At 39.3% G+C, this 23,003-nt stretch overlaps 1 protein-coding gene across 1 annotated transcript in view; it reads left to right on the top strand.

Moving 5' to 3' along the window:
* The window catches only part of OTOG (otogelin), a 115,967-nt gene that overhangs the window by 47,394 nt on the left and 45,570 nt on the right, over nucleotides 1-23,003 (top strand). Inside the window, exons 23-31 of the mRNA XM_026668384.2 lie at nucleotides 594-701; nucleotides 4,179-4,317; nucleotides 6,522-6,656; nucleotides 7,589-7,735; nucleotides 9,854-9,973; nucleotides 11,165-11,281; nucleotides 18,910-19,066; nucleotides 19,948-19,974; nucleotides 20,650-20,817. Of these exons, the coding sequence (XP_026524169.2) occupies nucleotides 594-701; nucleotides 4,179-4,317; nucleotides 6,522-6,656; nucleotides 7,589-7,735; nucleotides 9,854-9,973; nucleotides 11,165-11,281; nucleotides 18,910-19,066; nucleotides 19,948-19,974; nucleotides 20,650-20,817 (1,118 nt within the window). The remainder of the gene's footprint in view (nucleotides 1-593; nucleotides 702-4,178; nucleotides 4,318-6,521; nucleotides 6,657-7,588; nucleotides 7,736-9,853; nucleotides 9,974-11,164; nucleotides 11,282-18,909; nucleotides 19,067-19,947; nucleotides 19,975-20,649; nucleotides 20,818-23,003) is intronic.

Raw genomic sequence — 23,003 nt, 5'->3', positions numbered from 1 at the left:
AGTCAAGCTTAACTCAAAGGAAACTGTCCTAATGCTAAGAATACCAGCTGCCCTATTTTAGTTATAGCTCCTATTCCTGTAGAGCATATTGGATTTTATTCAGGATATTATATATCAGTAAAACAAAACATATTTTCTGGCAATCAATAGTCACATTTTGTTATCTGGTTATCCAGATCTCCTTGGGAACCTTTGCCTAAAGTGCACAGAATTTTTTCTAGAGCAAAAAGTGGGGGGAAATATGCACTTTACAATTTTCTAATGATGCTATTAAATGTCACAATTCACAATTCTTAGTTTGCTGAAAAGTTCTTTAGCTGAAACTGATAGACATGATTTTGCTGCATTTGAGCACACATACTTGCATTTAAAAAGAGAATACTACAAGATGAGTCTTATTATTCTCTGCAGTAAGGTTTTTCTCTTTTACCTATTACCTACCTACCTACCTACTTTTTCTATCTGCCTGCCTGCCTCCCTATCTATTATCATCTGTCTATCTGTCTGCCTACCTACCTACCTATCACTTATCATCTATATCTAATAGTATTGAACTATAACTGGCAATGAATGCCTATCTGCTGTTTCCACAGCCTTTTTAAATATGGTGATATGTGCTTCAAGCCAAATGAATGCCCATGTACCTGGAAAGGCAAAGAATATTTTCCTGGGGACAAAGTAATTTCTTCTTGCCATACCTGGTGAGTAGAAATAATTTCCTTTATTTATTATTGTTCATTTTATACATGACTTCTAATATGATAGTTTTGAATATTGTTTTTTCTTCTTAATGGACTCAAATTTCATTTGCACTAACACAGATATTTAAAGAAATTTTCAGTGGTTCCAAAATGGATTAGGAAAAAATGAATACAAAGGGATTTACTATTAAAATATTTTATTAGGGTTATGAATACAGAAGCAGACCCTTTCTCCTTTTTACAAATTTAACTTTAAATCCCATGATGGGGAAAAAGTCACCAAAATTATTTGGGGGAAAAAAGAAAGGGTCAGACACATAGTTTCCTCACCAAGGCTTCTCTTCTTAAAGTCCATCCTGCCAAGGCTATGTTATTTTTATTTTTTTAATTATACAATATTTTTTTCATACATTAATATGTAAGCTGTAGTTTATCTCCAAGTCTCCTCAAAATGTGAGGCTAATAATATTTTCCACTTTAGTCCTTTTTACCTTTTCAAATTTAAATTCAAAAGAGGTTTTTTTTTGTTCAAGAGTGTAAGAACTTTCTGATAATTTCCCCCTTAATTTCATTGGCACTTTCACAGGTTTTTTTTTGTTTACAGAACCTAGCTCTTTCACCACTCCTTTTCATAAACAGTTTCATCTAGGTTTATCAGCCAAGAACTGAAAACTGATTTTCCTATGAACCATGTGAACAATTTTATTAAAATATTTAAAGTAGCATCTTGTCACCAGGACTGACAGGAATGTATTATAGAAAGGAAGTAAGACATGGCATTACTGAAACCCACAACTTTACATTAAGCGGTAACATAATGCCATATTTCATCCCTTAGTGCCTTACTTTCCTATCAAACTTCTATTAATTGGGCCTTTTGATTCTGCTGGGTAAGCAGGTCCAGTCAGCACTCATCCATGCCTTGTCTGGATGTCTTTGCCCACTCCAGCCTTGTGCTGACTGACTACATCTGCCTTTTGTCAGGTCCTCAATACCTGCTTAGAAGACATTTATAGCCTTTTGGCCGACTGGCGAAGCAACTTACAAGCCATCTCCACTTGGCAGGAAGGTAAATGATCCCCTAGATACCTCCCTTGCTCCCAAACCTCTGTACAGATTTAGCTATCATTGATGGTTGACATATAAACACAAAGAAAAGCCTCCAAGAACCTTATTTCAGGGGGCTGGTGGCAGTTCTGAAAAATACAGTAGTAGGCCACTGCTGTCAGCTTAAAGAAAAAAATGTATTTGCTGAGAAATGTAAACATAATTCTTAATATGTAGTGCAAAAGAATAGGTAAATTGTTGGTATATCCTTTTATGTTCTTGTCAAGAAATGGATCCTTATCACAGTATAAACTCCCTCCACAAATGGGTAGGAAATTAACTTCAGGTCTTCTGTCTGAATTAAATCACAGCCTGTTTTATGGAATTTTCACAAAGTCTGATGAAAAGTTATCTTGCATGATTATAATTATTGATTTTTTCTTACATGTTAGAGTCAAATCACCTCTCGATGAGATGGGCAGCATATAAATAAAAGTTTAAATAAAATAAAATACTGTATATACTCGAGTATAAGCCTAGTTTTTCAGCCCATTTTTTGTGCTGAAAAAATCCCCCTCGGCTTATACTCGAGTCAGATCCCCTCTGAAAAAAAAAATGGTGTGGAGTCGCGGCCTCCGGCGGCAGCGACTCCCAACAGCCCAGCCGGGAAGGAAAGGCAAAAGCGCTTTGCCTTTCCCTTCCCGAGGCGGCGGGACTGGGGCCGCGCCGGCGGTAGTGACTCCTGACTCAGGGGGCCTCCGAGGGGGGGAAGAGAGTGACTCCTGCCTCCCGCTGTCATCATCATCTTCTTCTTTTGGGTTAGTGAATCAATTAAACCTTTCATGATAGTGAGATCGTTTCCCAAATTAATTATTTTTATTTTTGAAATTTACCAGTAGCTGCTGCATTTCCCACCCTCGGCTTATACTCGAGTCAATAAGTTTTCCCAGTTTTTGTGTAAAATTGGGTGCCTCGGCTTATATTCGGGTCGACTTATACTCGAGTATATACGGTAATAAAGTAAAATAAATAAAATAAAATAAAAAGCCTAATATTCAGGCCTAGGATTGAATGGTCACTTGTAACACAGATTACACTGTTACATGTGATGGTAGACCTATTTTGTCTTATACAAATAATATTGAGAACAGAAGCACGTGTATAGGAAGATGCTATGTCAGCTGCTTTGAAACATGCGAGGTCTACTTTTAAAATCATCCCACTTTGTTGTTTTGTAAGAACTATATGACCATTAGAGACAATGTATGGAATTCAGTGGCAGGTTTGTTTCAGTGGAAGTGGCTTCCCTCATTCATTGAGGAGGGACAGCAAGGCCATCTTTCCTATTGCCCCCTATTCCATGGCAGAGTCTACTTTGAAGAACCGCCACTCTTTTGAGGCAGAGCTTTGGGATACAATGGAGGCTGCAGGGTTGAGGAGAAGGAATTAGATAGTCAACAATCATGGACTTTGCTCATTTGCTGCGGAATTCAGCTCAGTGTTTGAACAATAAAAAAATTGAAAGAAAACTTAAGAAACAAGACATGGGTTTTGTAACATTCATACAATGCAGGGTTTTTTTTCCTCCTTTTGACAGTTTGTTATTTTATGCTTTTGTGCTTTTACTTTCTTTATTTTTCTATATTTGGTTTATTGTTAAAATCAGTTCCTTTGACATGAGACAGGGAAGCAACAATAAGAATTCATGCAAAACTAATGTTTCCTGATCTAATCATATCAAACAGGGAAAAGACAGGTGTCATAGCAAGCTGCATGTTCTGTATATTCAGAGGAAAAATGCATGCCACCAATCAACGCATTTGAAAATTCATTGAAGAAAAAGCTAAAATAAAAAATTACTGATTTAACTGTGTAAATTAATCAGTTTAGTCTTACTTGTTTTTTGACCTCTGCTTCCATGCCATTAAAATACCTTAAAATAAGAATCTGAATTAAAATTATTGTTGATAGCAATAAAAGAAGTTGAACTAGATTGCCTAGTAATATGTTAGTTGCCTAAGTCAGTTTGTATATTATAATTTTTTACTTGAAGGATTTAGTTTCTGATATAAGATACATGTTTAATCAAATTAATGAAATGTTTTATTATTTTGAATGTAGGATGTCATGATATAACTGATTTCTCCCATGACAACAGTATGTTAGAATGTGCAGTCTTATAAGTATAAGAATAACTATAATTTATTTGTAAGGAATTCTGAAAATGAATTGCTTTACTTACATAGATCTTTTCTATTCAAATAAATATTAGCTGCATGTACATCAACTTTGTACAAGTTCTGACGCAATGGACTTATCAGTAATTTGTAGGAGCATACTTTTAACAGAGTCATGCTATTTGGTTAAATATTATATATAAAGATTATTGTTTATATTTGATGTAACTGTTATAAATTTGCCCTGTTTTAGCATCTGCAGTCATGGCTCATTTAAATGCAATTTCCATCCGTGCCCATCAATGTGTACTACATATGGAGATCGCCATTATAGAACCTTTGATGGCCTATCTTTTGATTATGTTGGAAACTGTAAGGTTTACCTGGTTAAGGTAAGACTTTATTTTAAAGCATGTTCAGTTTTTAAATTAAGTATTGTGCTCTGCAATTAAAAAGAAACCTAAACATTTGTAAACTGAATAGGAAAAGAATTTAGTTTAATTACTCATAGTGAAAATAAGTTTGTTTTATGCAAATTTTAATTATTATACTTGGAACTATTGTATTTGGTAATAATATGTATTAATAAGTAAATGAAAGTGAATTAATAAGTACAAATCCAGGTGAAATAAGTGATTCTCAGGCTAAACCAAACCATGATGTACAACACCAAGCAGAAGCTTCTCAATCAAACAGAGGAAGCGAATGGCCAAATAGCAGGTGACATGAATCAAATGGGAAGAAAAACATAGAATGTAAACATTTGAGCAGACATAGATATATAGCCACTGACTCAGCAAAGCAGCATATCCTGGAACCAGTCTTTGGAAGTCCTGGTTGCTTCCCCAATAATTGCTGCAATCTTTCTTGTCATTGAATTCTTCCTCCTTGTTTAGGACAGAATTATGGAAGAAGGAGTTGGCAAAGCATATATATGGCTGAAAAAAAATGCTACATAGAATAGAATAGAAGAGAATAGAAGAGAATAGAAGAGAATAGAAGAGAATAGAAGAGAATAGAATTCTTTATTGGCCAAGTGTGATTGGACACACAAGGAATTTGTCTTTGGTACATAAGCTCTCAGTGTATATAAAAATACATTCATCAAGAATCAAGATACACTTAATGATAGTCATAGGATACTAAATAAGCAATCAAATCCTACTAGGAAACTAAATAAAACAATATAAATTGTAAAGATACAAGCAACAAGGTTATAGTCATAAGTGGGAGGAGATAGGTAATAAGAAAGATGAGAAGAATAATAGTAATACAGTCTTAGTAAATAGTTTGACAGTGTTGTGGGAATAACAAGATGGCAGCAAAGATGTACCCCTATTTCTGATTCATTGCTACTATCTAGTGGTCCTCTTCAGTTTCATTGTCTAGATAATATAAGCCTAAAAAGAATTATTTTCAAATGGCTGAGTTGAAAAAAAGATTATTTGGTAAGATTGGAAAGGTGAGTGGAGAACCTTGCAATGTTGACATCCAATGTTGCTCTGGTTGATAAGAAACAGCTATGTGACTCTGCTGTCCTCAGTTATTGCAGCTTTGGAAGGAAGTCTTGGCACTCAAGCTCTTATACTAATAGTGAGCTCCATCTGCTAGATTTTGCCTTGGGGATCAGAAAGCTCTATGTATTGCCTTACTGCTATCTTGTTAGACTTATCAATATGAGGTTGTTGAATTAAAAATGTATCTGAATATAAGTCCTGAATTAACAATCTTATTAATGGTTGGTCAATGATGTGGTGGCATAGAGCAGTGGCCCCCAACCTTTTTTGTGCCGCGCCCGGTACCGGCATTACAAAATCATCCGCGGCCCGGTACCGGCATCAGCACGCATGGCAAGGCGAGCCGGCGACCGGCCAGCCAGCCGTCCCCTGCTTGTCCCGCCACCTTCAACTCCTCCTTTGTACCTGTGTCGATGGGCTTGGGACGGCCGGGATGGTCGCTCGGCTCGCCTTGCCATGCGTGCTGAAAGAATCCTTGCGCCTTAGTTTTGTTCGAAGCCGCCCCCTCGATGAAACTAAGGCGCGAGGATTCTTTCAACACCCAAACGCTGCTTTCTACCGGAAAAGCTCTCCGGAAGCACTTTTTCATCAAAACAAGATGGCGGCGCCCAGCAAACCGGCGGCCCGTAGAAATTGTTCCACGGACCGATGCCGGTCCGGGGACCAGTGGTTGGGGACCCCTGGCATAGAGTGGTGCAGTGGCCTAGAGGTGGAGCTCTCACCTCACAATCGGGAGGCTGTGAGTTCGATGCTAGGTAGAGGCAGATATTTCTCTCTCCAAGCCCAATGAGAATATATCTGCTAGACAAAGCTCCGCATTGGTGACAGGAAGGGCATCTGGCCATTAAATGCTCTGCTAGCTCCATTCAGTTGGCCAGACTCTACCCCGCAAGGGATTATGGGGCCGATATGGAGGCGTCTTTTTCTTTGTGGCACATTGCAAGGTATCTGTTCCTGCATTATGCCATAGATAGTAGAGAAAGAAGAGGAACAAGTAGTCTAAACAGTTGGAGAGGTCTAAGGTGCACTTCGTATTTGCAAATTGGAATCAGCTGCTTTATTTTAATTTTTTTCTGCAGAGTTCCTCAATTACTAGTTTTTCAGTCATCATAGAAAATGTTAGCTGCTTCAACATTGGAATCATTTGCAGAAAGTATATTTCCATTAACGTAGGAAAATCGCTCATAATATTTGACGATGACACTGGAGATCCGGTAAGCTATAGCAGAACAGAAGTTAAGATACGTAGATAATGCACCAAACCCAAAACACCCTCATTCATTTTCATATTGCATGATAAATATTAGCAATCCTTAAACTTCCAGAAACGCTTAAAATTAGTCGTGCTTGTTTATCTAGGTTTTAGTCTTCCTTTTTTTTCTCAAAGCATTATGGATCTATACAGGTATTCCTTGACTTACAACAGTCCATTTAGTGACCGTTCAAAGTTACAACAGCACTGAAAAAAGTAGCTTACAATCATTTTTCACATTTACGACCATTACAGCATCCCCATAGTCATGTGATCAAAATTCAGGCACTTGGAAACTGACTCATATTTATGACCTTTGCTGTGTCCCAAGGTCATGTGATCTCCTTTTGCAACCCTCTGACAAGCAACATCAGTGGGGAAGCCAGATGGGTTACTAATTTATCAAGTGCAGTGATTCACTTAACAAATGTGGCAAGAGAGGTCATAAAATGGGGCAAAATTCACTTAACAAATGTCTCGCTTAACAACAGAAATTTTGGGCTCAATTGTGGTCATAAGTCGGGGACTATTCCCTCACACAATACCTGTCTGCTTCTTTTGTTTTAGATTACCATGTTATACCAGCATCTGGCATCATCTAGTGGATGAGATCTAAAAGTGGCTAGACAATAATAAATAGCTTACAGAGGAAGACAAAATGTAATTCTCATTTGAATTGTACGTCCAAAAATATTTTGAACAAGTCCAGTGTCTGTTGGATTGCTGTTCTTATTCAAATCAAATGTTTCTAAAAGTAGATCCACATAAGAAATAATAATGCTAAATCTAGACAGAATCATAATAGGGTTGCTTTCCTAAATGCATATTGAAATTATATTATGAAAACTTTCATTAAATGCCTATAATCTGTTATGCATGTCTGACATTTAATAGAGTCATCTGAGTTACATAGATAAACTGCAGCAAGTGTATATATGGAAGGCTGGGTTTTTCACCATTGTTCATTTTCCTAATGAGCACATCACAGTAATGTGGGATCAAAGAACAACTGTTCATGTGGAGACAGGGCCTCAGTGGCAGGTAAGACAAAACTTCTCTTAACACTTTTAATTCCTTATTGACTTCACTGGGAGAGATTTAAGTTTCTACTTATATCATCCACTGGAATAAATGGAATTTTAAAGAGTGGAAAGTTGGTTTTGTGTTTGTTGGTCATTGTGGCATTTGGGTTTGAATGGCCTGGTGTGGTTGCTATTTTGCTGATGTAAACCAACATGTGGAAGAGGAAAAGCACCCCAAGGGTAACAGTGTTCTCATGAGCTGATCTGGTTGCTAGCCAGGACTATTTCAGTGAGATGTTCAGTGGGATAGCAGCCAAAGGCGCAAAGGTACGAGAGGGCAGGCACTATCTCTTTAATTGCTGGAGGAAATAACCTCAGAATTGGAGAGAGAGAGAAAAGGAGAGAAAAGGGAAATTCTTTGCATGGCTTGATTAGAGTGATTTGAGAGAAAGGTTGGAGAGCCAACCTTAAGTGAGGGGCAATTGTTGGGTCCTGGTTAACAAGGGAGAAGAAAGGTCTAGGTTGGCTTTCATGGAAGAAGGGAAGTGAAGAACCAGAAGGATGAGAGCTCCTCCCAAGAATAGGAAGGAGGTACTTGGCTGACTGTATTAAGTCATTACCTGTAGCTCCCCCAAGAAGGGAAGGAGGGGATCAGCTTTGGAGAAGTCCTGATCTCTGAGGAAGGACTGGGCAGAAAACTCTGAGAGAATTCTATGTCCAATGGAGAAGCAGCAAGTGTTTGGCTGAACAGGTCACGCCATGCTGAACACACTGCAGTAAATTGCTGTCTATTCTTTTCATTCTTTCTCTTGTCACCACTCAAAAACAGGGGAGGGAGCCAGAGAGCTAGAGATTGGATAGTCTCTGGGAGGGAGGTTTAGGAGGAAACCCAATACCAGTATTGTTTGTATTGCATGGCATATAAATGTTGCGAATACTTGCTATAAATAATATTACTGTATATAACAACAAGCATTAAAATTTCCACTATCTTGTTTTTCTGTGTCTATTGCCACCGTTGCAAAACAAAGTGCGCCCAGTTCAAAAAAGAACCTGTTTCTCACACTCTGATAGTCTTTCATTGGCTTAAACAACAGTAATAAAGGAGGAAAGGGGCAGGGGGAGAAGCTTAGATTTACACTGAATAGCATTTTTAGGGATCAGCTTTGGCAATTAAAAAATAAGATTGAAAGGGGATGGTAATGTCACCAATGTCACTGGAAGAGCGTGGCATAATTTTTCAGCACCTTTTTCAGGTTGAAGATTTAATTTATGTAAAGTAAATATGTGTATTGAATCTAATGGAGAATTTATTTTACTATTTAGGGTTATTTTTAGCTGACATACTATTCAGCAATTTACCATAAGATTTTGGTAGCAAAAGGTAAAAAGGGGCTGGCTGAGAAGGCTGCATGCAATTATGTATTGGGCAGTAAATGGTGTTGGGTACTTGACACATGTAACACCACTGCTTTGTGAGTTGCATTGGTTGCCAGTGTGTTTCTGGTATGGTTGAAGGAACTGGCTGAACTTCATAGCTTGGGACCAGGTTACCTGAGGACTGTCTTCTAGATGTTTCTATCCATTCAATCCAATTCAGCAGGATGGTCATGATCTGAGTCCTGTAAGCCAAGAAAGGCAGCCTAGTGGGGACTTTGAGGTGTATCTTTTTTGCAGTAACAGAACATCCTCCCTCCAGAGATTAGGATGGCCCTGACCCCATTGGCCTTTCATAAGGCCTTGAAGACCTGGCTGTGTGCCTGGGCCTGGAGTCGTGACTGTGTTAAGGGCCCTGTTTCCTGCTTAAGTATCTATGGATAATATTTTCAGCTGCTGAATATATTTACTTTTTTTGTATTGTGTTTTAATTTGTTTCAATTGATGTTATTATTTGCCACCCAGAGTCATGTGTGGGTCATATAAATTGAATAAATAAATAATACTCCTGCCTATTTTCCCCATAACAACCACCCTTGAGGTGGGTTGAACTGAGAGGCAGTTACTGGCCCAAAGTCTCCCAGCCAATTGTCAAGCTTAAGGGAAGGCTAGATTCTATGTTATTAATGTGGAAAATAATGTCAAATTTGGGATTATAAATTTCTGTAATTAAGAGTTATTCATTTTGCCTCATGTCTAGGGTGAGCTGACTGGATTATGTGGAAATTTTGACGCCAAAACAATAAATGAAATGAGAACTCCAGAAAATTTCGAGTTAACAAATGCACAAGAATTTGGGAGCACTTGGGCAGCTGTTGAGGTAAAGTGTTGGAGGATGGTCCCTCATTATATTGTTTTTTATTGCCTAAAATTAAGCACCAATCACATTTACTGATTTATAATAGTGTATAGGTGCCAGATTTCTATGAATTCAAATAGAGGGATTATTGGAGGGACTGCAAGGAGAAAGAAGGTGTAGGAATTTTTGAAGTACGAAGACATTACCTGTAAACCCTGTTTTCCAAAAGATGTAACATCCTGATTTTTCAAAGATTCTGTACATTGAAGATTCTTTGCAAACTACACAGCCAGAGAAGTCTCTTGGCAGCAGAAGTTATTTTTCCATTGTTGAAGGAGGGTGAAAACAAGAGGCAACGTTTGCATGCCATGCAAATTTATTCACAGATGTAGAAAGCTGGAATAAGCATGTATGCTGCTGGTGTAAACATTCTAATTATACAAACTAAATTTGGGATTAATCACTATTCCTCTGAAAGTATAGTGTTCTCTACTGTTGCAGTTTTGTGATTTTTTCCCCATTTAAATCTTGATGTAATGGGGTTTTGGCTTCATGGGGTGTTTTCAGAAGGCTAATCATTCAGAAAGATTTTAGCTAGGTTTTTTTTCTCATATCATTCCTTTAATTTGTTTGGCATACTATTTTTCCTCTGTTTCAGTGTTTAGTATAATATTGCTTGCCCAGAAAGGGAATTACATGCTGCTTATGCATGTAAGTTAGCTTTTCAAATCTTCAACATTCTTTTGCTAACATGTATTATAGATTTTTGGCACTACCTGTAAAGGAATTTTTGTGTGTGAGATCACAGCCACATGTTTTTTCATGCTTTTCATGATAATCTTAAGAATTAGAATTATACCAAAAAAAAAAAAATATCACATTTCCACAGAAATTAAAAATATGACACATCTTTCATGATTCCATTCTTCAACTTTCCCCCAACATGTTGCTTTAACGAAAACAAAAGGTATAACAATATACCAATATGCATCATGTTTGGGTGGTTGTTAGGGATTTAATATTTCCATGTGATCAGTAATCAAACTGTTTGACTCAACTCAAGCTGTTTGTTTGAGATTCAGTATCTACTTCAATATGCAGTTATGTAGGAGTCTATGTCTTCCTCCTAGGAGGTGTACCTTACAGGTAGTCTATCTCAAGGAATACCAACTTATAGTCATTCTTCTTTTATTCTTTTGTTTTTGGATTCAGTGTGTTGACAGCTCTGATATTCGGCACCCCTGCATTTTAAACCCACTCAGAGAAGCATTTGCAAAGAAAGAATGCGGAATACTATTAAGTGAAATATTTGAATCATGCCATCCAGTGGTGAGTAACAATACCGAAAAAAAGTTAAGGGTATAGCATTTAAAGCAAGATGTATCCAGGTGGTCCAGTAGTTGGTCCTGGAACACTGCTGTTTGAAACTCAAACCATTCATATTTGGTGTCCCACAGGGTTACATCTATTCCTTTTTCTGGCCAACCATATGAAATCACTGTGGGGAGGGCCTCTGGAGATCATAAGGGAAACGTGTGCTGCAGCTCTAGAATAGAATAACAGAGTTGGAAGGGACCTTGGAGGTCTTCTAGTACGAGCCCCTGCCTAGGCTACACCACTTCAGACAAATGGTTATCCAATCTCTTCTTAAAACCTTCCAGTGTTGGACATTTACAACTTCTGGAGGCAAGTTGTTCCACTGATTAATTATTCTAACTGTCAGGAAATTTCTCCTTAGTTCTAGGTTGCTTCTCTCTTTGATTAGTTTCCACCCATTGCTTTTTGTCCTACCCTCAGGTGCTTTGGAGAATAGCTTGACTCCCTCTTCTTTGTGGCAGCCCCTGAGATATTTGAACACTGCCATCATGTCTCCCCTAGTCCTTCTTTTCATTAGACTAGACATATCCAGTTCCTGCAACTGTTCTTCATATGTTTTAGCCTCCAGTGCCCTAATCATCTTTGTTGCTCTTCTCTGCACTCTTTCTAGAGATCTAGCTCTGTTTCTACTAACCGTCCAATTTCCAAAGAAGCATATGCACTTCTTTCAATAATAGGCTGGAGGATGGAGAGCAAGATGAGATTAAATGCAGACCTTGATAATTGATGATTTATATTGATAATGAGAAACTGCACTTAATGATTAAAATTAAGCCTATTTAAATTAAGCCTATTTAAATTTAAGCTGGTGTGGCACAGTTGGTTAGAGTGCAATACTGTAGTCTACTTCTGCTGCCTGCCGCCTGCCTGCAATTTGGCAGTTCAAATATCAGCAGGCTCAAGGTTGATTCAGCCTTCCATCCTTCCAAGATGGGTAAAGTGAGGAGCCAAATTGTTGGGGGCCATATGCTGACTTTGTGAACTGCTTAGAGAGGACTGTAAAGCATTGTAAAGCAGTATATATGTCTAAGTGCTATTGCTATTTCTGTTGGGGTTGCACTCCCTGTGAAAGAGCAAATGGCATTCTGGAAGTGAATGTTTCTCAATATTTCACTGTCACTGGACTCACAAATAGCTGCTGTATGGCAGCTATCTTACTGAGCAGACTGGATTTGTGGCCTTGGTTGCATCCTGTTTGATTAGGGGAATGCACTTTACATGTGCCTACCTTAGACAAAAATCCAAGAGTTACAAATATAAAATTGTGCTAAGTGTTAAGTTTGTAATTGATGTAATGTACAAGGATCATGTTTAACCCCTAAACTGAAAGAAATACACAAGTTGCCAGTTTTTACTGGATGAAAATTTAAGACATTGCATTAATGTTTAAAGAGAGCTAGTTTTGTGTAGTAGTTAAAATATCAGACTAGAGACTGTTAGTTCTAGTCCTGCCTTAGGGACAAAGCCGCCTTAGGTCTGTCATTCCTTCTGGCTCTGGGAAACAGGCAAAGGCAAACTATTTCTGAAAAACCTTGCCAAGAAAAACCTTGTCCAGGCAGTCTCTGAGAATTGGATACAATTGAATGGCTTAGGATTTGATTTTCCAAGAGACTGCCTTTTCCCATATCTGTTAATTCCTCAAGGAGATGTCTTTTTGAAGACTGTCAAAGACTTACCTTTCTTGTGGAAGTATAATGACATTATTCAAGTTTTATTCATTTCATTTTTTAATATATTTCTATCTCTTGCTTCCAGTCAAGCCAGTCTGTGTAAAGAAAAAAAAAATGTGAATGACTGATCTACCAGTTCTAACTTCCAGCAAATATAGTGTATCAATACAGGCCTCAGCAGAGTTCTAGAAAATTTGAAAAGCAAATCAGATTTGAAAAGCAAATCTGATGCAAAGTGAGCACCTATGAGAAATACTTCAAACGAAATATGTCTTTTCCCTAGGGTTGCCATCAGCTGCAAAAGCAGCCCAGGAAAAGACAAAATTATTTTAAAGGGTTCTGCCAAGGTGCAGGAGCCTGCTCACCAATACAACATGCCACATTTTTCTTTTGAATCCAAGTTTTCGTATAAACCTTCGTTATAGGATGTCAGTTACCATTATACATGCATATGTTCTTGTCAATATAGAAGTTGTTTTTTTCTCAGTAATTATTTATTTCATTTCACTATTTAAATGATACAAATATCAGAAAATTTATGCATGCCTAGGGCGTAAACTAGAAATTTAAATATTCACTTATATTTCACAAAAGAAATTCTGTTAAGAAGTAGAATAGAAGATGTTATGAATCAATAAAAGTAACTAGCATAAAATGCAAAGTAGGGTTTGAAGGCCTATACACCTGATTGGTCCTCAAACAACGAACAGGGATTGGTCAGGATGAGGCCACTCCTTATTGGTTATTATTTGAACTTATCACAAAGGTTATTGGTTAATAGGGTAGCAGCCAACCCTATAAAAGGGTTACTGCTGCCCATAGAGTTGCTCTGTTCTATTCCTATTCCTGTTATTATTAAAGAGTTGAAGTCACTGGTCAGATGTCTGGTCTCCTTATTCTTCGAACATAACACTGGCGACGAGGGTGGGATGCGGAGACCGAAGAGCTGACTGATCTACAGAGCAACCAACAGAGCACGTGGTCGAACACGCACCATCAACGGCAATCATGGCCAGCGGTGCCGTACCACCCGCTCCATTCAACCCAGAAACCGAAGACTGGGAGTCATACATGGATAGGTTCCAGATGTTTTTGGAGACGAACAACTTGAAAGATGCAACGGCCAGCAAAAAAGAGCTGTTTTCTAACCCACTGTGGGCCTACTGTGTTTAAAATGGCAAAGTCACTTGCCAAGCCAGCCGAAGTGAAAGCAATGGACTGGGATGTCCTCGAGCCTTTGCTACAGGCCCACTACTGGCCCACCGTGCCAACATTAGTCAGAAGGCACGAATTTTACCAGAGAGGCCAGCGGAAGGGCGAAAGCCTTGCCAACTACGTCGCAGACCTTGAAACCTTGGAGGCCTCTGCGAGTTCTCCAACTTAGAAGAAGCCCTCCGGGACCGCCTAGTTCTGGGTTTAGAGGATTGCACAATCCAGAGCAAAATCATGGCTAAGGGGACATCAGCCTTACCGATTCCCTTAAAGAAGCCTCGGCAGCGGAAGCAACTAAGAAGTCGGCAGCACGAATGCGCCGTACCAGCGCACCGCTCGCCAACTCACCGATGATACCTCGCCTCGCCCTGAGAGACACCCGGTATCGACTCACCACGAAGACCTAGAATCCCCATCCGAAAGTGACGAGGAAGAGGTCAACCGACTCCGAACTGAGCGAGACCAGTTCACACCGCTCAAATCGACCTTGCGCAGGATGTGGGCGAGTCACCCACGATCCAGCTGCAAATTCCTTGACGCACTCTGCCGCGTTTGCAGAAAAAGAGGTCACATCGCAAAGCTTTGCAGAAGTAAACAAGCCTCCAACTCCAAATCCCGACAGGCCGAATGCCAATCTTTAGGATTCCTCGGTACACACCGAGACAAACTGAACCACCAATGGGGAAACCACTCCTACAGAAACAACCCGTCCACCACTAACCCCAGGCGCGAAGAAACCAGACGGGAAGAAACCCACCAAACAATCACCATAGGCCACGCTACATCCTTAGACGCCGGAAAAATCCGGGTGAAGGTCGCGATCGAAAACAAACCTTGTGCGATGGAGGTAGACTCAGGTTCATCCCTCTCGATGGTATCTTGGAAGACGCTCCAGCAGCTTATTCCAACAATTCGCCGCCAAGACCTCAACCCTCAAAGGGTTATACTCAAAGATTACCAGGGTAATCAATTCCCGTTAGGTCCCGCCAATTCCAGGTCTCTTTCAAGGACCGCACCGTCGCACTGCCACTGACTGTTGTTGACCGTGACCAGCCTAGCCTTTTAGGCCTACAATGGTTCGAGCCGCTCGGGATCACCGTAGCCGGAGTTCACCGGGCGAGAGCAACGATTGGGAGGAGGCCCTCGTGCAAGAATTCCGAGACGCGTCTTCGCGAGCGGACTGGGCAAGTACAGGGGACTCCGATATCATTTAATTTGAATCCTGAGGTAGCACCCATCCGCCTTAAGCTGCGTCGGGTTCCGTTCGCCCTGAAACCTAAAATCGACGAACAACTCGATAAACTAATAGCACAGGCGTGCTGGAACCCACGACCATGCCCGGTGGGAAACTCCAATAGTTACGCCTATCAAGCCTGATGGGTCACTGAGAATTTGCGGAGACTATCGGGCCACCCTTAACCACGCACTCCAGCAAAGTGCATATCCAGTGCCAGTAGTGCAGCACTTGCTCCATTCCTTGGGGGCAGAAAAATTTTCGCTAAATTAGATCTAGCGCAGGCATATCAGCAATTGCCTGTAGACCCTGCCACCGCCGAAGCGCAAACTATCATCACCCATAGGGGTGCGTTTAAATGCAACCGACTCCAGTTCGGGTGAGCGTCGCTCCGGGGATCTTTCAAAGCTTAATGGAGAGACTGTTGCAAGGAATAAGAGGGGTCGTACCGTATTTGACGATGTACTCATCGCCGCCCCTAACAGAGACATTCTAGAAAAGCGACTCCGAATGGTCTTACAAAGGTTCCAAGACGCGGCCTCAAGGTCAAAAGAAATAAATGCCACTTATGCACAGAAAGGGTAGAGTTTCTGGGATACCTACTGGACAGCCAAGGGATCCATCCCACTGAGGACAAATTGAAGGCAATTAAGAGGGCCCCCACTCCCAGGAACAAGGCAGATCTTCAGGCGTTCCTTGGACTTATCAATTTCTATAACGTTTTTCTACCAAATAAAGCAACGGTAGCTGAACCACTGCATAGACTTTTAGACAAAAAAGCAACGTGGGTTTGGGGGCAACGGGAACAAAACGCCTTCCAGCAAGTTAAAAACTGCTAACTTCTGATTCTGTACTTATGCAGTACAACGAAACTCTGCCATTGACTATTACTTGCGACGCCTCGCCGTTTGGCGTTGGAGCAATCCTGGCCCACGTGTTGCCAAACGGAGCAGAAGCTCCCGTTGCATTTTTCTCACGAACTCTAGCTAAAGCTGAAAGGAATTATAGTCAGCTGGATAAAGAAGCTTTAGCTATTGTGGCTGCAGTTAAAAGATTCCATGAATATGTGTATGGGCGTGCATTTACAATAATTACTGATCATAAACCACTATTGGGGATTATTGCGGAAATAAACCAACCCCGTATATATTGTCCCCCAGAATGACTCGTTGGTCTGAATTCTTGGCGGCGTACAACTACACCTTGCAACACCGCCCAGGAAAAGCAATTCTCACGCTGATGCATTAAGCAGAGCACCACTCCCAGAATCAGTTGAAGATCCAGCACCGACCATTACAACGCTACAAATTGAGGCCCTGCACACGCCGCCATTGACTGCGAGGACATTGCCCTCGAAACAAAACGAGATCCGGTTTTGCAACACATCCTACGCTGGGTTGAGCATGGGTGGCCAACAGAACAACTATCACCAGAATGGGCGCCCTTTAAAGCCCGCCAAACTGAACTATTTTCCCAAAAGGGCTGCATCTTGTGGGGAGATAGAGTTATAATTCGAACAAACTGCAACGAACTGTGTTAGCGGTATTACACGACGGACATCCGGGCATAGTGCGGATGAAAGCACTCGCACGAAGCTATGCCTGGTGGCCGGGAATCGACAAGAAAATCGAGGCCTGGGTCGCTACTTGTCAACGTTGCCAAGGCGTCAGTAATGCCCCACCTAAAGCAAGGCCAACCGAATGGGAAACCCCAAGGGGACCGTGGTCTCGTATTCACATTGACTTTGTGGGGCCTACAAGGGGACACACCTTCCTTATTACAGTCGACGCCTACTCGAATTGGCTCGAGATCCATCGGATGAATACAACTACAACGGACTCAGTTATCAGCAGATTAAATAGACTATTTGCCACACATGGGTTCCCGGACGTTTTGGTCTCGGACAACGGCCCACAGTTCACTGCATTACACTTTGAACAGTATCTTGCTGATCGGGGCATCCGCCATGCGCTGACCTCGCCTGCACACCCTGCGGCAAATGGACGTGCAGAACGCATGGTACAGTTTGTAAAAAGACCCTCCACAAAATGGAATTCGGCGACATCGATGAAAAAATCAATCGAATTTTATTGTTGCAGCATATTACGCCCCACAGCGTCACCAACAAAACGCCCGCCGAACTTCTCATGGGGCGGAAACTACGATCGCACCTTGACCGGCTCCACCCCGCATACGCACCGAAAAGCCTTTCGGCTCCAGCAGCAAATGCCGGGAATTTAAGCTAGGCAATTTAACCTTTGCAAAAAACTTTTCCGGCGACCCTTTGTGGATACCCGCAACCGTCACCCACCTCACAGGGCCCAGATCTTACCACCTACTAACAGAAGATGGGAGGGTGTGGAAACGCCACATAGACCAGCTCCGTTCGAGATTGCCACCCAGCGGCCATGGATCCCCGGGTTCCCAAACTGAGGGGGAGGAAATATCGAGGAAATTGACTTGATATGACGGATTGCAGACCAACGGATACCTTCGGCCCAGGTAAGGACCGGCAAATGAAACGGGAGGGAGTTGATTTCTCCAGGGGACTTGAACTTGGGGGAATCCGAACTGCAAAACCCGAAGAACCATTAGTTAGTAGAAACAACCTCAGCGAAAGCAGCACGGAAGCACCGTGCAGCGAAACGAACAAAATAGAGACTATCCAAACGCTCCACCGAACCGGACTTTGGGCAAAACCCGGTGGAGCCACGGAAATCATCTAGACAGACCAAACGGCCTGTCTACCTTGAGGATTTTGTTACAGCTCCCCTCAAACGGAGCCCAAGGGGAGGGTGTTATGAATCAATAAAAGTAACTAGCATAAAATGCAAAGTAGGGTTTGAAGGCCTACACACCTGATTGGTCCTCAAACAACGAACAGGGATTGGTCAGGATGAGGCCACTCCTTATTGGTTATTATTTGAACTTATCACAAAGGTTATTGGTTAATAGGGTAGCAGCCAACCCTATAAAAGGGTTACTGCTGCCCATAGAGTTGCTCTGTTCTATTCCTATTCCTGTTATTATTAAAGAGTTGAAGTCACTGGTCAGATGTCTGGTCTCCTTATTCTTCGAACATAACAGAAGAGCTCCTTGGAGCAAAGGATATAGGAGATGGTTACTACTAAAACCTTCTCCTTTATCTAGTCCTCTCCCCCATTTTGAGAGTTTCCTGGTATCCAAAAGCTTTAGTGCAAGTGGCTGCAAAGAGAAGGAGAAACTGGCTAAGGGCAACTTCTTCCCTTAGTTGGAGCATCTGTGGATTGGAATTCAGAGAATGTTCCCACCAGCAGGAGAAAATTTAGGATTGGTCTATAATGCCAAATACAGATAAGTAATAAATATTACCTGACATGTTTCATAGACATGCCCCTAAAATTTAGTTCAGATGCTTGCTCTTTATATATAAATCAGTATTTAAGTAAGGCATGATTTATTATAGTAATGTTTACATTTTTCAGGTTGATGTCACTTGGTTTTATTCGAACTGTTTGATTGACACATGTGGTTGTAACCAGGGAGGTGATTGTGAATGTTTCTGTACAAGTGTTTCAGCCTATGCTCATCAGTGCTGTCAACAAGGAGTTACAGTAGACTGGAGATCTCCTAGACTATGTCGTAAGTATGATAATCAGAATACATTTACAAAGCCGTACTGTCAGTTTGATTTTGCTTCTTCATCCATGCATATTCAACTGGCTTTTGATTGTGTAATTTTCCTTTCTTGCATTCAAGAATTGGCTAAAACTCCTGCAATTTTATAAATCAGGCAAATTTAAATATAATAGAAAAGGATCAGTCATAGTAGTTCATCCATCCATCACAAGGTACTGATAAGTGCTGTTCTATGTTTCAGTAGCTTTTATCTTTCAGTTAATAACACTATCAGTGATATCCTATTATCACATCTGATAATCGGAGGCCAAGTTTCTTATATAGAAGCTTCATTATCATTCCTGCTACACCTTTATAGGCTTATATATAAATATGAATTCAAAATTGCAACCACAGACTGCAGAAAATTGGCCCATTTCTGATTTATATCCGGAATTCTCAGTATCAAATATAAATGAGATGAGGAAAATAAGAAAATATGTGTAAAGATTTTTTATGTCTGTTTCGTTGAACTATAGACATAGCAATAACTTGAATAATACCTCACAGAAAAACTTTAGAGCACAGCTCTTTTTTTCTCATTCTTAAAACTTGTAGTTGGGTTAAAATTATATCCTGCACTTAAGTATTTGGAGAATATTATTCTGATATAAATGTGGTTTGTTTCCATAGACAACTGTGATATTGTTTGTTATAGGAAGGACAATTAAAATTATTACTGTACCACTAGAGGTCATAAAAGGATAAGTATTTTCTTATTACAGTCAGTGAAAAAAGTTTAAGACATTTCTGCCAGCTTTAATTTGTCTTCTCAGTGAAGATGAAAGCAAAATGGCTTGTGTATGCATACATCCATTCTAATTGTTTGATTTCATTTTTTATAGCATATGATTGTGAATATATCAATAAAGGTAAGTAATGATGTGAGAGCTATGTATTTTTCCTTATGCCCCCTTCCATGTTAGTGATACTTTGTGCAATGCATTGGAATATGTTGTTATTTAAATATATGTATGTAACTCTGTCATTATAGTGTTGAAATACAGTAAATAATCTAACCATTTGTCAGACAGCCTAATCCACAGAATTATTCTTTGCATCTCAGACCTAGTTACAGTCCTATATTCTTGATCAGTTAGGAAATCAGGTAGAAAATCGAGGAGAACATGAAAAAGCTGAAGGAAGTGAGCATATCCCAGTAGAAGTTATAGCAGTTTTTCTTCTCCTTAGCTATTTTCTGCTCTGAATTTTTTTATCTTAACTTTTAATGTTTAAAAGTCATTAGTTCTTTTGTTTTCCATTGAAAAAAAGGATATTTTGATTTAGCTCAGAGCTTTAGTACTGACATATAATGTTTCATAAACCTTTTTACTCACTTTAATAAAGGTTCAGGCAGTTCATTTATGAAATCAAGTTTGCAAGAGTTTTGTAGTTCTAAATTAATGTTTAAGAACTGTCATGCTTATTCTTGGGAATGTTTGCTAATGAGGGTGTTTTCTTTGCTGCTGTTGAACCGATTGGCAAACCCATGATACAGCCATTGAGACAGACTTATCAGAAAATGTAACTTCTTTCTTTCTTGACAGTTCTGGGAAAAGGTCCCTACAAATTGGTTAGCTACTTGGATGGAGAAACTATAATTGCAGCAAAACTGCAGGATGGTTCTGTTTTCCCAGCAAGAGAAGATGACTTAGCTTCGGGAGATGCTTTAAGTTTCATGCTGACATCACCGCTGTATAAGCCCAAAGCACATGGTAAATCTAGTAACTCTGTAAAATGGATCTGTAGTACTGAACCTTGGCAACTTTAAGTTCTGTGGATTTTGAGAGTTTACATTGATACATCTTAAAGCTGTGGTGGTTGAAAAACATTACTTTAGATAATACATATCAGCAGCAATTTTTTTAAAAAAAATTCCAGATGCTGGTTCACAAATAAAAAGGGCAAAACTGTGAATGGCTCTATTGTATTAATGAACATTCAGAGACAATCTGACTGGTTAATATTGCTGGTAGAAATACTGTAGATTGATTTTGTTTAGAGCCAGCAAAACAATTTTTATATTCTCACAGCCAAATTAACAAAAGTGATTTCTCCCACTTCAGAACTTTAGCAATAACACTCAGACTTATATGCTGCTCCACAGTGATTTACAGCCCTCTCTAAGCGGTTTACAGCATATTGTCCCCAATAATCTGGGTCTTCATTTTACTGATCTCGGAAGGATGGAAGGCTGAGTCAACCTTGAACCAGTGAAAACTGAACTGCTGAACTGCCAGCAATCGGCAGTCAGCAGAAGTAGCCTGCAATACTGCATTCTAACCACTGCGCCACTACAGTTTTTAAGAAAGTTTGCCTAATCAACTTTAGTGGGTTTTTTTAAAAAATATGATCAAAGATCTCCACTTAGAGAGTAGATTTTTTACAAAGCAATTGCTGATGTATAAATAACACGACTCTTAGTTTTCAGATCGACAACTTTGTAAATACATTAGCCTTAATATTCTTAATGCAGGATAGGTAGAGAAACCTAAGAGGAAATCTGGAAATTGAAAGCAGCTGGTTAACTATGAATCTAATAAGATACAAACAGGTCAGCTGAGGATATATTATAATGGTTGGCAGCAAATTGAGATTATGGTTAAGTGAAAAACTATAACTGTATAAAAACACCTTTTTAAAGTTAATTGCCATTAATTGTGTTCTTCACTAAAATATGGACTTTCCAACGCTTTGGGATTACTCAGATACTATATAGTTTTGGATGTGTACATGTATTTTCACATTTATAAAATGTACATTTTATCAATTTTTGCCTCTGTCTTTTGAAATAAAAGTAACTGCAAGTATTAAAATCAGTGATACTTAAATACTAAAGTTTAACATGATTCTTGTTATAGAAGAAATGCCAATTTATCTATAAAGCAGCTGGCTAGCTGTAAAAGTAATGAAATACAAACGATCAACTGAGGATATATTATAATAGATTGGCAGCAAATTGAAATTATGGTTAAGTGAAAAGAAAATAGAAAGGAAGCAAACTGCTGAAAAATATTGGGGGAAAAGGATATTACTAGAATAATGATAAAAGACAGTCAATTTTATATCAACAGTTAACTGAATACAAATATTTTTATGAATAACATTTATTTCTAGATATGCTTTCTTATGCAATTTCTGGAAATGCGTTTATTTCAAATAGAAAACCAGAACAAAGAAATATATCCCCCCTGATATAGCACATATATAAGGAGAGATTAGAGTATTGCCAGTTACAATGAAAGAGCTTAAGGTCCTGAGATAAACCTTTTCAGCTCCATTGTTTGAAATCAGTGTTTGTGAAGTTAATAATAGTTCCAGATATGAGTGTCAGTTACTGGATTTTTTTTCTTGAAAATCCACCTTTGGAAAGTAATCCGTTTATCTTCAATTTTAACACTCTTATCTCAACATTCTGTTTATAATTCTGATAGAAAAATAAATTCACCAATCTTTATTATGATTCGGCAAGCAATGTTTGCTTATGCTACAATAAGTACATTTTCAGCTTCAGTAATTAAAGAAAATATGAGCTGTTTCTCTCTTTCTCTATATACTAAATTCATTTTTGTTGGAAAATTAAATAGTATTCTAGGAGAATGAATTATTACATCACTTAACATCTGTTTAATGGATGAGGACAATGGATTTTATAGTAGTTCCGATAACATAAAGCAGAATAATGTAATGTACAGTGAAATAATATTTGGGACAAAATATGTTCAATTATGTCACAATTCTATCACCCTTTTAATAATCATTACTTTAAATCTACTGGAAAAAAGTTTAATCAGTTTTGAAAAGGAAGAGAAAATCTTGCAATAGAAGTTTTACATTTTAGGGTTTTTTAAAAAAATAATGTATTGGCTTGGAGATGAGTGGAAGGTTTAGCTTCTTAAAA

Source organism: Notechis scutatus, chromosome 1 (assembly GCF_049901735.1).
Source record: "Notechis scutatus isolate UNSWTSFEM ecotype Mainland chromosome 1, rNotScu1.2, whole genome shotgun sequence".
NCBI lineage: Eukaryota > Metazoa > Chordata > Lepidosauria > Squamata > Elapidae > Notechis > Notechis scutatus.
This window is presented reverse-complemented; position numbering and strand designations above follow the sequence as displayed.